The sequence below is a fragment of the Pan troglodytes genome, chromosome 6 (genome assembly GCF_028858775.2).
Source record: "Pan troglodytes isolate AG18354 chromosome 6, NHGRI_mPanTro3-v2.0_pri, whole genome shotgun sequence".
In the NCBI taxonomy this organism is placed as follows: Eukaryota; Metazoa; Chordata; class Mammalia; order Primates; family Hominidae; genus Pan; species Pan troglodytes.
In genome coordinates, this window is record NC_072404.2 from 110,781,605 (window position 1) to 110,797,132 (window position 15,528).

Below are 15,528 nucleotides of genomic sequence, written 5' to 3' on the forward strand. Positions count from 1 at the left end.
GGTGACTCTTACCAGCAATTATGTGCCACTGGCGAAATCACTTGCAACCCCTCTTCTATTTTGTTGTACAACACAGCCCCAAAGTGGTGGACAGGGTGGCAGTCTGGGGTCCCAGACCTGAACCGACCCCTGGCACCACCCCTCACCCCTTGCTTGGCCGGCCGCTTCTGACACCTTCAAGCCCTGAACGGTCACAATATACATTTATTAATGAATGTATTTATACACAATACAAACGTGCGGGGACACCGTCCCCTTCACAGCCCAGAACCCAGGGTCAGAAGATGAGGGATCCAGCCTCAGGGGGGAGATATGCGACTTCCCAAGAGCAGTTCTTGGCCTGGAGGGGCCATGGGAGTGCAAGACACGGGGCCGTGACCGGGGCGGGGCTACGGGAGCGGGGCGTGGCCGGCCCCTGAGGTTACTATAGGGGAATGGGCCCCGGCCAGGACCCCTCTCCTTGGGGCAGTGGGAAGACAGCGGGGCCCACGGGCCAGAGCTGCTACACGTAGGCGTTTCTGCCGTATTTGCCAAAGCTGCTGTCGCCTTCTTGGTCCGAGGTGGCGACGGGCATCACGGACACTGGAGCCTGGTAGGACCGCCGGGCGCTGCGGGGAGGGCCCGGGGTCAGAGCGGGGGCGCGGCCCTCCTCTCTCCAATCCCGCCCGGCCCCAGCCTGCGCCTCACCCTGCTCACCTGGCGGCTGGGTCCTCGTCAGAGCCGCAGCAGCAGGCGGAGCAGAGGCAGAGGCCACCCAGGATGGAGATCAGTGAGGCGCTCCAGCCCAGGTATAGGGCGGGGCCCAGCTCGTACCTGCGCACAAGGGCGGCGCGGGGGCGGGGGACAAGTGAGACGCCAGCCGGGGGGCAGGGCTGAGTCCCACCCGCTGCCCCGAGGGCGGGGGGTGGGGGGTTTCCTCACTCACTTGGTTCCGGGGTACAAGGGGTCGAAGAAGTCCCGGGTGATGTTGAAGGCGTACCAGGAGATGGCCACCATCCCGCAGATACCTGAGGACCGGAGGACGACCCCAGTCCAGTCCAGGGGGAGGGACAGTGGGGGAGGGGGCTTAGGGGAGAGGCAGGCAGGGGCTGCCCAGAGTAGGACGGGGGCACCAAGTCCCAGAGCAGCAATTTCACTCAATTCCTTTCTCCCCACCCCAGTTTATAAGCCTTCCTCCTTCCTGGGGTCAACTTCTCAGGGTAGCCCTTAGGCCCCAAGTCCAGCCCACCCAGCTCATCTCACACTACCTCGACCTCCTCCTGCCTCTTCTCTCTTTGGTCCCAGATCTACCTAGTTCATGCCCACCTCTAGGGCCTTCATCCCATCATCTCCTCACCCAGATGGAGCCCCATCCAAATCCCGCCCACCCTTGAAACCTCGAAAACCCAGCTGGGCCATGGGAGTCCAGGGTCGTCCTTTCCTGAAGCCAGGCAGACCCCCGGGCTAGCACCACCCTGCTCACTGGGGGCTTGTCCTCTTGCAAGCCACCTGACCTTTCTGGGCCTGTTTTACCTCTGGAAAACAAGCAATACCCACCCTACCTCAAAGGCTTATTGTGAGGCAATGGGTACAGAAATGTTCTGCAAATTGAAAAGCAATGGCCAGATGGCATTGTTTTTGTTTTTTGCTGAGACGGGTTCTCACCATGCTGCCCAGGCTAGTCTGGAACTCCTGGGCTCAAGGCAGTTCTCCTGCCTTGGCCATTTTTTTTTGACAGTCTCACTCTTTCACCCAGGCAGGAATGCAGTGGCACAATCTTGGCTTACTACAACTTCTGCCTCCCAGGTTCAGGTGATTCTCCTGCCTCAGCCTCCAAGTCAGTGGGACTACAGGTGCCTGCCACCACGCCTGGCTAATTTTTTTTTTTTTTTTTTTTTTGGTATTTTTAGTAGAGACAGGGTTTCACCATGTTGGCCAGGCTGGTTTTGAACTCCTGACCTCAGGTAATCCACCCACCTCAGCCTCCCAAAGTGCTGGGATTACAGGCGTGAGCCACTGCACCCCACTCTGCCTTGGCCTTTCAAAGTGCTGGGATTACAGGCATGAGCCACCATGCCCCGTGGTATGGCACTGTGGACGTGCACTGTGTGTGTGCGCCATAGTGTACACCCTAACTCTGCTCCCCAGCCAGGATGTAAGCTCCCAGAGGCAGCCGCTCAGTCTTATCTTCGAAGTCCCTCCCACACCTGGCCGTGGCCAGCCCCTACTGGGAGCTCAAGAAACACTGCCGATGGGCTGATTTGCAGCCAGGAGATCTGGGGAGTACAGATGAGGCAGGGGTGAGCAGGTGTCCATGCAGCAGGGTAGGGGAGGCAAGCATGAGGAGTGGGAATTGGAGAGGAGATTAGATGAGGACAAAGCAGCCTGAAGTCTGCGGTTGAGGGGGACCCCCGGCCCCCACCGCCATGCAGACCCCCGCCCCATCACCTTCCCCCAGTTACCGGCCAGAATATGGAGGGCCCCTGCGGTGGCCGCCAGCTTGGCTTTCCTGGAGAGCTCCAGGCCCCCAATGTTGGTGCAGCGCAGGCCCGCTATGCCTAGCAAGAGGCCGAGGAAGCCCAGGAGGATGGCGGTGATCATGAGTGCCCGGCAGGCCTGAATATACCCTGGGGGCGGGCACAGTTGTCAGCCTTTCCCATCTCCCCTCTGCGACGGAGCCAGCCCGACAGCCGCTCACCATCCCGGGTTCAAGTGATTCTCCTGCCTCAGCCTCCCCAGTAGCTGGGATTACAGACACGCACCACCACGCCCGGCTAATTTTTCTGTTTTTAGTAGAGACAGGGTTTCACCATGTTGTCCAGGCTGGTCTCGAACTCCTGACCCCAAATGATCTGCTTGCCTCGGCCTCCTGAAGTGCTGGGATTACAGGCATGAGCCACTGTGCCAGGCCCCCCTCACCTTCTTGCTCTCTTGTACCTAACAGTCCCCACATCCTCTCCTTCCCCTGGGCTCCTCCAGCCTACCCAGTTGCAGTCACCCTTCCCTCCTTAGGCATCTGGGCCCCTCCCACCCTGCTCCCCACTCCTCCCATGCACCCAGCACGCTTTGCTTGTGCCTGGATTACAGGCTTTCTCCTGGGCACTCTTGACACCTGAGCTGGGCAACTCTATTCTGGGGGCCGTCCTGTGTACTGTGGGATGTTCAGAAGCCTCCCTGACCTCTACCCACGGGGTGCCAGTAGCAACCCCCTCCCCACAAGCTGTGACAATCATTGTGCAAAGTCGCCCGGCTGAGAACAACTGCCCTATCGGGTTGCTCTCACGTTGCTGGGTATACAGAAACCACAGCTAAGCATCGCTGTCGCCTTCCCCACGTCTGATTCCACTCCAAGTCCTTCACTGTCCTAGCCCAGTGCTGGACATTTTGACCTTGGTTTCTTCCTGGAGTAACAGGTAGGGGGCAGCGGTGCTGTACAGCAGAGGGCCTAGGGCAGTTTTAGAGACAGGGTCTTGCTTTGTCGCCCAGGCCAGAGGACAGTGGCGCCACTACAGCTCATCACTGTAGCCTTGATTGAACTCCTGGATGCAGGCGATCCTCCTGCCTCAGCCTCCTGAGTAGCTCAGGTTACAGGTGTGGACCACCACACCCGGTGGAGTTTCTGACCTAGGTGGAATCCTGGGCCCAGGACCGATCCAGGTCAGTCTAGCTCAGTCTTTCAGTGCCTCAGTTTCCCTTTTCTCAGAGCTGGAGGCTGCGGGCTCCCTCTTGCTTCCCCCTTCTCCTCCCTTCTCTGTCTTTGATAGTTGCCAAGCATTCCAAGGACCTTGCACCCCTTTCCCGGGTGGGGCATAACTGTTGGTGCTGAAGGGGAAAGGCTGGGTCCCTGCCAGGAGATGCAGGGTGCAGAGTCGGGGGGTAGGCAGGAGGGGCAAAGTTCTCTGGGAGCACTTTCTTCCTCCCAGCCACTCCCTCTGGGGCTGACACGAGTCTGAGTCCCCAGGTGGCTCTAGCAGTCAATGGAGAGATTATGGAAGAGCCCAGGGGCACATGGGCTGCGTGGCCAGGGGCTGGGGTGCACGGTTGGGAGACGCAGTCAGGTCCCTCTCCCAGGACCACCCCAGCCGTGGAGTCTGAATGCCGGCTCCCCTCTCCTGCCTGTGTGACTCAGGGTGGGGTGCTGCACCTTGCTTCTGTAAAAGTTTCCCCCTACTTCCCCACTGTGGAAAAATGTAGGCAGAAGCACCTAGCCCAAGGCCCGGAACCTGGTTACCCTCTACCCCTGTGCCCTGGGGACTCTGGCACCATCTTTCATGCAGTTGCCAGGGGTGCCCCTCTCAGGTGTGCAGGCTCACAGCAGAGCCCCCTCCTCACAGCATGATGTGTCTGGGAAGTGGGTGTAGGGGCTGCCTCCAGTGTCCCTTCTGGACACTCAGAACTCTGGGGTTCTGGCCCAAGTTGTGCTCAGCTTTTATAGGGTTTTTTTTGGCAGGGGGGGGCCGCCGGCCCTGCATACAGTCAGTCCTAGAGAGATGGATGAAAACAGGAAGCCTCTGCCGCTGCCTCAGGAGGGGCTGGGAGTAGTGGGGGCACAGGAGACCCACCCAGGCCCCCTAACTGCTCAGAGCAGCTCCAACATCCCCGGGGGTGAGCTCTCAAGCCCCGCTTCACAGCCAGTGTCACCCTCGGCTCCTTCCCTGCCACACGGTGCCTGGTGAGTGGACTGGCCCTGAAGGACCCAGGAGGGCGTGCAGCGGCACCACACACAGTTCACGGTCGCCAGCGCTCAGTCTCTGGCATAGGGCAGACGGAAGGGAGACTGCCCCGGAGAAACAATGGGGCGGCCTCATCTTAGCGGGGAGCAGGGAGCGGGAAGGTGCCGCAGCCACAGAAAGAACTGCCCTGGGCCCAAAGAGCTGTTGGCTCCAGCCCTCTAAGACCCCAGAAAGACACTGTCCTGGAAGCCCCACACACCTGCACACACACCGCCTCCTTACAGCGGACGCTCAACCTGCAACTTGCAAGACGCCTCCCTTCACAGGGGCCCTTTATAGACATCAGCCGGACAAGGAGACCAGTGCCCCCCGACAGTGAGGCTGGGGAGTCTGTGGAGCCTGGAAGTTGATCAACCTCTAAGAATCCAAGATGGGGCCTCCTCCCCCTGCCCACCCCAGCAATCCCACCCCCAAAACATGCTCAACCGTACTGAGTGCCTATGTGTGTTAACATCACGCTAACATTCTGCACTTTCTCAGTCACCTGTGAACTAGGACTCTCACCCTAACCCTACAGGTGGGAGATGAAGCTGGTTTCGTCATTTGCCCACAGCACAGGGCTGGGAAAGGGGGTCTGATTCTGGTGCCTGCACCTGTAACAGCTAAAAGTGCCACACTAGCGCAGGGGGCCACGTGTGGCAAGGTCTTCACTCCAGTTCTAGGCAGGGGCCGCCCCCAGCACTCCTGGCTGTGGGAACTCAGACCCGCAGAGCTTAATTCAGGGCTCCCTGCATCCTCACGGAAGTACCCGCCCTCCCCTGGGGTCTCTGCAGCTTCCCCGCCGCCCTCTCTCCCTGGAGCGCTCCCCACCCCATACCAGAGAGGGCCAGCATGGACGGGAACTCCCAGCAGTTGTAGACGCCCAGGGAGTCGGTGGCACAGCTAAACCAGAGGTTCTCGAAGATGGTGTTGGTGGTGATGACGTTCCCATGCACAGTGGACACTCGCCAGTAGCTGTTTGGCAGAGTCACCCCCAGCATCAGCAGCCCCACGGCTGCCATGAAGAAGCCAAAGGTTTCCACAGCCATCGACATGGTGGGATGCAGGACCCTGGGGGGCTGGTGCCCCAGAGAGGGGGAGGGGCAGAACCCCTAGGGAACTGGAAGGGGCTGCGGCTAAGGAGGGTTGTCCGGGCAGGCTGGGGTGGAATCAGCCTCAGCCTCTGCCTGCCTCTTCCTCGGGCTCAGGTCCGTCTCCACTTTCTGCCTCCAGGTTTCTGCCTCCCTCCTGCTCTGTGGGTCTCTCTGCTTCCTGGCAGGTCAGAGGAATGAGCTAAGCCTGCGCGCGGCAGCTGTTGACGAGATGGAGGGAATAACCGAAACGGGCCAAAAGTCCACCCCCTCCCCCCAGCCTCTGGGCTGCCCCGGGCTCCCCGCCCCACGAGGGTGGGGGGGCAGACTTACCCTGGAGCCACTGACGGATACAGCAAGGAGGGGCCCCCAAGGGAGGCACTGGGAACTGAGGGGAAGCGTCTGTCTCTGACTCAGCTTTCATTGGGGGCCAAAGAACGGAGTAAGAGGGACAAGGAGTGAAAAGATGACAGAGACAGACGTGAGAGCAATAAGGGACAGAGACGGAGAGAGAATGAACAGCAGCCTTCAGTGGTGAAGGATGGAGGAACCATGAGAACAATCTAAGATACTCAGACCGAGGGGTTGGGGCATATGAGTCTCTTAAGGAAGATCAAGCTGGAATGAGGGGATGGGAGGGTAGGAGACCCACAGCTCTGGGCTCCATCCAGCCTGGAATGGAACTCGGCCCCACCATCCATTCACCAGGGAACTCAGGCGGGGAGTTTTAGTCCCCTGAGCTTCTGCTCTGTCGGTGACACACCCGACTGCTTACTGCAGGGGCTGTGGTGAGAACTGGGACCAGGGGCCGGGCGCAGTGGCTCTCGCCTGTAATCCTAGCACTTTGGGAGGCTGGGCTGAGACGATTGCTTGAACTCAGGAGTTCAAGACCAGCCTGGGCAACACACTGAGACCTCGTTGGGACCAGGGAGTCAAGCCCCCCGCACATAACCAGCGCTTGGCACCGGGAACTGTCCTGGATGTGAGTGTCACAGGGCTGAGGCCACCAGGGAGTCGCTCTCACCCAAAACTCAAATTTCCTCCTAAGTTGATCTTTGACTCAGCATCGAGCCTGGTCCTGCTGCCAACAGCCTGGAGCGTGATCCTGTGGCTAAGCTCTGCAACCTGTTCCCAGTTATCAGGGACTGTCACCCACTCTATTCGTTAATGATGATGGATTAGCAGCCTCTGGTCCCCATCCCGAGCCAGTGCAGAGCACCTGTCCCAGGGCGGACACTCTCATCTCCTGCTCCGGTTCCCTAGGGCTCTGTCCCTGGGGGCCATCAGCACTGGCTGCGCACCTCCCTGGCCCCACCGCCCTGCTGGGCTTCTCTAGCCTCCCCTCAGGTGTTTCCTCCCTACTCCTGTGCTGGCCTGGGCTGTGGAACGAGAGGTATGCAGTGAAGCAAAACAGGCCCATGCCGAGCCTGGCACGAGGGGGCGAAGCTGGCTAGGTGGGGCTGAGTCCTGACCTTCCAGCCCACAGGCGAGAGCTGGGGCACCCTGGGCTCTGACCTCTCCCGGGACCCCCGCCTACTCCGTGCCAGATGCAGGATTCCTTCCCCTACTGGGCTCCCCCTCCCCAGAGGAGGAGGTAGGAGGAAGGGGAGGCCACAGGAAGACAAAGGGAGGGGAGGGTGGGGAGGAGGAAGCCAAGGGGGCCTGCTGTGGAAAACTCCACAGAAGTAGCTGAGTGGGTCAGAGGAGAATGCAGGCCTGAAGCCCGGCCTGGCCCCGAAGTTCTGCCCGCCCATGCTCAGGTCACTGCCTTCTCCCAGGACTCTGGGACCATGGAAAAGCCCCATGTCTCCGAGCTGCCAGGCACTCTCAAGGACGTGGCTTCAGGAAAGGGAGGAAGGAAGGGTGTGGGCTCTGGGCTGCGGGGTGGACAAAGAACCCCGTGCCAACCTGGAGGGCAGGGGCAGGAGAGGACCAGGAGTGACGTCTCCGCCCCCTGTGCCCAGCGTTCGGAACCCACCCCTCCCCTCAACGCAGACACGGGGGTTCCCAAGCCACAGCCCCGTTTTATTTACACTCATCCCAAAGCACATGATGGGGCTGAAGGACGAGTCTCAGGGGAGCAGAAGTTAGCTGAAGGCCACAGAGGATAGAGACAGGGGTGCAGGGGGAGAACAGGGAAAGGACAGCGAGGATGGACAGGCCCTCCTGGAGCGTTCTCCGTGGGCTCCCGCGCCTCCTTCAGGATTTGGACTTGGACACAGCAAGTCCGATGAGTCCGGCCAGTCCCGCCACACCCAGGGCCATGCCTCCCACGATGGCCATGCCCACGAGTCCATCTGGGGAAGGAAAGGGACAGTGTCAGGAGCCCGGCCCCTGCGGGAACCCTGACCGTCCCCTTCCGCCAGCCCTGCCCCTCAACAGAGGCACACCCCTACCTGGAGTCGCAGGGCAAGGGGCTCTAAGAACTGGAAGGGGTGGGGCTGAGGGGCTGCCTGGAAGGGTTCATTTACAGAGAGACCAAAGTGCCCAGGCGTGGGGAAGAGCGGGGCTGAACAAAGGGGCCGAGGCTGTCACCTTTCTTCATGGCCTTGTCAATGAGCCGCTCCAGTTCCTTGGCCTGGTTGTTCTGGGGCTCTGTCTGCAGCAACCCGCGGACGTACTTTAAGGCCTTCTCGTATTCCTGCGCTCGGGGAAACGCGCACGCGTCATACACACCGCAGTGTTTTTTGTTTGTTTGTTTTTTAATAAGAGACGGGGTCTTGCTCTGTCGCCCACGCTGGACGGCAGCGTCGCAATCACAGCCCACTGCAACCTCAAACTCCCAGGCTCAAGCAGTCCTCCTGCCTCAGCCTCCTGAGTAGCCGGGATTACAGGCGTGAGCCACTGGGCCGGCTACACCTCAGTATCCACCACTCCCCCTGCCCACGTGAAGGGCCTTCCCTTCTTCAGCCCTGGGGGCTCCTCCCTCGACCTCCACCCCCTCCCTCCCTCCAGCCCCACCCCACGGAGTAGAGTCCACAAACAACCCCAACTCTGCGGGAGATAACAGCGCAAGGCTTGGGCCTGCACCCAGTCTCTTGACGTCACCTTCCTCCCCACCCCCTCGCCACTCTGATCTTCCCTCGGAGTCCTCATCTGACACCGCTCTGCACCTCTGCACCCCTTCAGCCTTCCCGCTGTCCAGGGCTTCACCCTGGAGGACACAGTAAGAAGGTCCTGCAGCCCCAGAGGAGGGTGAAGGGAACGGGGTCCCCACCTCACCTTGAGCCGGTAGTTCCCCACGGCCAGGTAGAAGACGTAATCCCGCTGTTCCTCCTTGCTCCCTTTGGGCAGCAGCTCTGGGGAGGGGCAGAGAAGAGGGTGAGAAATGCTTCTTTCCTAATACTTTCCTAATACTGTGTCCCAGAGGCCCCTTCCACTCTCTGAATGCCTCTGTGATCCTGGGAGGGTCACAGTCCTAAGCCTCCCTTTCAGCTCCAGTCACTCCCAGCACCCTAGCCAGAGCTCTGGGACAGGGTGAACCCCAGCTGTGCCAACACCCCAGTGACAGAACATGCCTTTTATCAGTATTACAGTCAACTGGTCCATCCAACTGAAATGAGGAAATCGGGGCCCTGGAGAAGCCAAAGGCAGCGTGACTCAGTTTTGGCATCTGCTGTGGTATTTTTTTTCAGACGGAGTTTCACTCGTCGCCCAGGCTGCAGTGCAATGGCGTGATCTCAGCTCACTGCAACCTTCGCCTCCTGGGTTCAAGCGATTCTCCTGCCTCAGTTTCCTGAGCAGCTGGAATTACAGGTGCCCGCCACCACGCCTGGCTAATTTTTGTATTTTCAGTAGAGATGGAGTTTCACCATGTTGGCCAGGCTGGTCTCAAACTCCTGACCTCAAGTGATCTGCCTGCCTCGGCCTCCCAAAGTGCTGCCGTTGTGGTTTTAACTAAACTGCCTGCTGTACAATTATTGTTTAAAAAAAAAAGTTAGGACTCCCTCCCCCTTTAAAAAAATCAGCTCAAAACTCACCTTCAATCAGCCTTCCCCAAAGACCCCACCTGACTTTGTCTTCCTTTTTTTTTTTTTTTTTTTTTTTAAAGAGACAGGGTCGGCCGTGAGCCATAGCTCATGACTATAATCCCAGCACTTTGGGAAGCTGAGCCGGGCGGATCACCTGAGGTCGGGAGTTTGAGACCAGCCTGACCAACATGGAGAAACCCCGTCTCTACTAAAAATACAAAATTAGCCGGGCGTGTTGGCACATGCCTGTAATCCCAGCTATTCGGGAGGCTGGGGCAGCAGAATTGCTTGAATGCGGTAGGCAGAGGTTGCGGTGAGCCAAGATTGCACCATTGCACACTCAGTCTCGGGAAAAAAAAACCAAAAAACGGAGACAGGGTCTCGCTCTGTCACTCCAGTCTGGAGCACAGTAGCATGTCCATGGCTCACTGCAGCCTCAAACTCCTGGGGTCAGTGATCCTCCTGCCTCAGCCTCCCAAGTAGCTGGGACTATAAGCACACACCACCATGCCTGGCTAATTTAAACATCTTTGTTATACAGACAGGCCAGGTGGTCTCAAATTCCTGACTTCAAGCCATCCTCTGGCCTTGGCCTCCCAAAGTGCTGAGATTACAGGCATGAGCCACAGTGCCTGGCCCCACCTGACTTTCTTAATTCAGAGACTTCCCAGAGGATAACTGTACTGTATGCACTAGAATTTGTTGCTAAATAATTCTGCAGGTGTTTATAAATCTTCCTGTCTGTACTGTTTTCTCAACTAGACTGGCAACACTTAGAGAAGCTGTTTCTTCTACACCTACACCCTGCTGTAGAATAAACCTGAAAATATGAATTGCCGAAGTAGACAAACATAGGGTAAAATTATTTGTATCTTTTAAGAAAGAGTCTTATTTTTATAGATTTTTTTTTTTTTTTTTTGAGACGGAGTCTCACTGTGTCGCCCAGGCTGGAGTGCAATGGCGTGATCTTGGCTCACTGCAACCTCTGTCTAGCTAATTTTTGTATTTTTAGTAGAGACAGGGTTTCACCATGTTGATTAGGCTGGTCTCGAACTCCTGACCTCGTGATCCGCCTGCCCTGGCCTCCCAAGGTGCTGGGATTACAGGTGTGAGCCACTGTGCCTGGCCATTTTTATAGATTTTCAATAGGCATCCTTTGCTAACACAGTCAGCATTCTGTATTCATAGATTCAACGAACCATGGATCAAAAATACTCAGAAAAAAAAAAAAAGATAGTTGCATCTGTATTGAACATGAACAGACCTTTTTTTCTTGCCATTATTCCCTAAACAATACACTATACTATTTACACAGCATTTACATTGTATTTGGTATTATAAGTAATCTACAGATGATTTAAAGTATATGGAAGAAGGTGCACAGGTTACATGTAAATACCATGCGATTTTATATACGGGACTTGGGTGGCTATTGGTATCTGTGGGGGTGGGGTTCCTAGAACCAATCCCCCATGGCTACAGAGGGATGGCTGTACACTGACTGTGTGCTTATAAATGATTATTTGAACACAAGGAGCTACAGAGAAATTAAGTGGTTAAGTATTGTGGCCTCTGACAAATGATGACCCACCTAAAACCAATAGGAAATAGGGTTCCCATCCAAAAAGCACTATCTGGCTGGACGCGGTGGCTCACACCTGTAATCCCAACACTGTGGGAGGCCGAGGTGGGCAGATCACCTGAGGTCAGGAGTTAGAGACCAGCCTGACCAACATGGTGAAACCCTGTCTCTACAAAAAATACAAAAATTAGCTGGGCGTGGTAGTGGGCGCCTGTAATCCCAGCTACTCAGGATGTTGATGCAGGAGAATTGCTTGAACCGGGAGGTGGCGGTTGCAGTGAGCTGAGACAGCGCCACTGTACTCCAGCCTGGGGGACAGAGCAAGACTCCGTCTCAAACAAAAACAAAAAACAAAAAGCACTATCTGCTCACAATTTTGTAGGACAGTCCTCTGTACCTCTTCCATGCCACAAAAGATTCTCAATAGCTGCTAAGCAACACGGTGGTGGTGTTGGGGGGAAGGGCATGGGCCTAGGTCTCACAAAACGGGAGCTTCTAGTCCCAATTCAGCCATTAACTGATTAGTTGCGTGACCTCAAGTCACTTTCCCAGATCAAGACAGTCCTGGGGGAACTGACATGCTACACTCTGTCTGGCAAAACAATGGTGGGCGGTAAGTAGCCAAAAGTTCACTGGGAGACGTCAAGCTAAGTATAGCCCTTGGTGCAGTAAATCTACCGGAGACAACTCAGAGGTGCCTGGACTACGGGGCCCACATCGCAGAGCAGCCCAGATGGCAGCGGGAAAGGGAGAGTACAGCGCCTCACCCTCGAGCAGCACGATGCCTTTACGGATGTCATCATTGTACTTGCTCCGCACCAGGCACCAGGCGTACTCAAACTGCGTGCTCTTGGACACCGAGCCTGCTGCCTTCTCAGACTGAAATTTCTTTTCAAACTTCTGCCACAGGGGAGAAAAGGAATCATTTAGAAATGTAGGGCGTCAACCATTCTCTATCTGGACATGCCATCTCCCTGGCTCTGCCCCCTTTCCCTCGCAGGTCTCGGTATCTGGCATCCCAGCTTCTGCTATCTCCATGCCCGGGACCCAGGCTTTCGGCTCCTCCGGGCCTGCGGGCCAGCTCTTGGGACAGAGGCCCCCGGTCTCCCCTCCCCCCGGCGGTACCGAGCGGAGATGCCACCTGGTGGCAGCTCCAGGCACCGCTCCCGGAGCAGCTGACCCCGGCGGCCGAACAGTAAACACGCTGTCAGAACTGCTCAACAGCCCACGCGGTCCTCATTTGAGGCTGCTGGCCCCATCCTGCCCCACCCTGCCGGGCCTGGACCTTTTATTGTCCAAGAATAGAAGTAGTGCCTACCTCCTAGAGCTACAAAGACTGAGATCTGGCATGCGATGCCTTAGCACCGTGCCGGACGCAGTAATAGGTGACACCTTATGATGGTCACTGTATTCCTCCACCGCTGGAGGAGCGCCCTGAGCTCACAGCTCCTGCATGATCCCAGATCCCGTCAGTCTAACCACGGTCGGGCTCCAGGCCCGTAGTCTGAGGTGTGGGGGCTCAGGACACTACAACTCCCAGGAGCCTCTGCGGCATAGCGGGCCCTCCGGGCAGGAGCCAGGCGCTGTGGAGGCTGCCGGGAGCCGTAGTTCGGCTTCCCTCGGCCAAGCCGATGCCGGGAGGAGGGTTCGGCCCCTACCTGACTCTCCTCAGGACCCGCCCTCCGACCTTCCCTTTCCCTCTGTCCGGGCCAGGCCTCACCAGCAGGTCCTCCACAGACACCAGCTCGTTCAGCACGGCCTCCATGGCCACTGCCCCCGCGAGCCTCACACTACAGTCTACTGTGCCACAGTCTCCATGGCCCAGTGGCAGGGGCGGAGAACCACTTCCGGCGTCCGGCGGATGCTGGCACGACCTGGCGACGCCCCGCCCCTTACTCTCAGTTCTGCAGCGCCGGCGGGGCGCTAGTGCGCAGGCTCGGCCGGTCCCTCCAGCCCGCAGACTGCGCGCAGGGAGACATTCCCCAGGTTGGTCTTCCCAGGTGCCTCAGCCGGTGCCTTCCTCTGTGGAGGCTTCCCTAAGGAAACTGGAGGCCATGTCTTGGCGGTTAGCCCCCAGGATGAAAACAGCAAAAAGAGGGTGGGTAGCTGACCAGAGATCACAGTACATTAGGGTGCCAAGCTGACGCCCCTCAGAAATCTAGGACCTTGGAGGCCACGTGACTATTCATCGCCTGCAACAAAATCTTAACTAGAACGGGGAGCCCGGCGCGTAGCTCACGCCCGAAGCCCAACAACTTGGGAGGCCGCGGCGGGAAGATCGCTGGAGGCCAGGAGTTCAAGACCAGCCTGAGAAACATAGCGAGACCCTATCTCTACAAAAATTTTTAAAAAATTAACCGGCGTGGTGGCGTGCACCTGTACTCCCAGCTACTGGGGCGGCTGAGGCAGGAGGATCGCTTGAGTCCGGGAGTTCGAGGCTGCAGTGAGTTATCGCGCCACTGCACTCCAGCTTGAGCGACAGAGACCTTGTCTCAAAAAACCCACCAGAGGCAGGAGGATCGCTTGAGTCCGGGAGTTCGAGGCTGCAGTGAGTTATCGCGCCACTGCACTCCAGCTTGAGCGACAGAGACCTTGTCTCAAAAAACCCACCAACAGCAGCAAACTAGTATCGGGGTTTCTTGGGCCTCTGCTGACTCTCACAATGCAAGAGCAGAGGCAACTGGATCTGTAAACCACACAGCCAGACAGGGGTAGTCATAGGAGACACTATCAACGGGAAGTTTTTCAAAAAGCAACGGCCCCATTATTGGCAGAGAAGGTCCAATTTTCAATATTTTTTACATAAACCATTTTGGGAGTGCACCCCAGGCGGGAAACCTGCCACATGGGGTCACGGGCAATGGGGAGCTTAGCAGTGAGGAGCTATCAGAGCATGGGAAGGAGAAAGGTGTGGACACCTCTGGCTTCAGTTTCTGTGCAGTGAGGGGACTGGGTAAGTAGCAACTTTCAAATTCTTTTTCCCTTGAGTCACATTGGAGTGTAAGTTCCTTGAGGGCAGAGACTTACCTTGCTTATCCAGCATCTAGCACAGGGCTTGGCAGAGAGTGAGGGCTCAATAAATATTTGTTGAATAAACACGGAAAAAGCAAATTAATTGTAAACAAGGCACTGCACATGCAGAGGATAATCATCCAGACACCTTCCGCGTTTGCAAAGCCCCTTTAATTTTTATTATTTTTTAGAGACAGAGTCTCATTCTGTGGCCCAGGCTGGAGTGCGTGCAGCGGCACAATCAGAGCTCACTGCAGCCTTGACCTCCTAAGCTCCTGTAATCCTCCTGCCTTAGTCTCCCAAGAAGCTGGGACTACAGGTGTGCACCACCACACCCAGGTTGTTTTTTTGTTTTTTTTCCGAGACAGTTTCTCGCTCTGTCACCCAGGCTGGAGCGCAGTGGCACAATCTCGGCTCACTGCAACCTCCGCCTCCTGGGTTCAAGCGATTCTCTTGCTTCAGCCTCCCAAGTAGCTGGGATTACAGGCGCCGGCCATCACACCCAGCTAATTTTTGTATTTTTAGCAGAGATGGGGTTTTACCATGTCAGCTAGGCTGGTCTGAAACTCTTGACCTCAGGTGATCAGCCTGCCTCGGCCTCCCAAAGTGCTGGGATTACAGGCGTGAGCCACCGTGCCCAGCCAAGCCTCTAATATTTTTCTCCTCATAATAGTCTCGTGAGTTAGAAAGACAAGAGTTATTCTTCCCTATTTGGCGTGGATGGTTGAAATGACTGATACAGTAAGCTCTGTAAGCCTTGAGAGAATCCCCAGGTTGGGGAACTGGCTGCCCACTAGCATAAGCCTCAAGGGGAAAACTTCATGTTCATTCAGAGAAGTATACAGCATCTAATTTTGCCTGGGCCTTGGGGTGGGCACAAAGGACACTAGGGCTGAGTGCAGTGGCTCACGCCTGTATTCCCAGCAGTTTGGGAGGCCAAAGCGGGTGGATCACCTGAGGTCAGGAGTTCGAGACCAGCCTGGCCAACATGATGAAATCCCATCTTTACTAAAAATACAAAAAATGCACCTCTGCCCAGCCGCTGTGCAACCTTCCAAGTGTGAAGTGACAGCCTTGTATGTGATCTTTCTGCCCTCCCCAAGTTTGCATTTTCAACATTAAAGTTTACTTTTTAATTAAAATATATATATATATATATATATATATATATATATATGCAC

General features: G+C 56.7%; 2 protein-coding genes across 2 annotated transcripts; both read right to left on the reverse strand.

Annotated features, from left to right (window-relative positions):
- Positions 1-186: 186 nt before the first annotated feature.
- CLDN15 (claudin 15) lies at positions 187-7,654 on the reverse strand. Its single transcript, XM_016946039.3, has 6 exons — positions 6,116-7,654; positions 5,530-6,003; positions 2,442-2,606; positions 926-1,007; positions 697-813; positions 187-608 (listed from the first exon to the last, which is right to left on the reverse strand). The coding sequence occupies exons 2-6, from the start codon at positions 5,744-5,746 to the stop codon at positions 503-505; spliced, it is 687 nt and encodes a 228-aa protein (XP_016801528.1). The 5' UTR covers positions 5,747-6,003; positions 6,116-7,654; the 3' UTR covers positions 187-502.
- Positions 7,655-7,786: 132 nt separating this feature from the next.
- Positions 7,787-13,213, reverse strand: FIS1 (fission, mitochondrial 1). The gene is made up of 5 exons (XM_016946040.2): positions 13,056-13,213; positions 12,103-12,235; positions 9,005-9,081; positions 8,318-8,423; positions 7,787-8,079 (listed from the first exon to the last, which is right to left on the reverse strand). Exons 1-5 carry the CDS (start codon positions 13,098-13,100, stop codon positions 7,982-7,984), a joined length of 459 nt encoding a protein of 152 aa, XP_016801529.1. The 5' UTR covers positions 13,101-13,213; the 3' UTR covers positions 7,787-7,981.
- Between the last annotated feature and the right edge of the window lie 2,315 nt (positions 13,214-15,528).

Coding starts and splice junctions, on each gene's coding strand:
- CLDN15 (XM_016946039.3), bottom strand. CDS start 5,746: ATGTCGATGGCTGTGGAAACCTTTGGCTTCTTCATGGCAGCCGTGGGG. Junction 2,607..5,529: donor GTCCATGCTGGCCCTCTCTG/GTATGGGGTGGG, acceptor GCCCGCCCCCAG/GGTATATTCAGGCCTGCCGG. Junction 609..696: donor GACGAGGACCCAGCCGCCAG/GTGAGCAGGGTG, acceptor CCCTCCCCGCAG/CGCCCGGCGGTCCTACCAGG.
- FIS1 (XM_016946040.2), bottom strand. CDS start 13,100: ATGGAGGCCGTGCTGAACGAGCTGGTGTCTGTGGAGGACCTGCTG. Junction 8,424..9,004: donor TGGGGAACTACCGGCTCAAG/GTGAGGTGGGGA, acceptor CCCCGAGCGCAG/GAATACGAGAAGGCCTTAAA. Junction 8,080..8,317: donor TGACAAGGCCATGAAGAAAG/GTGACAGCCTCG, acceptor TTCCTTCCCCAG/ATGGACTCGTGGGCATGGCC.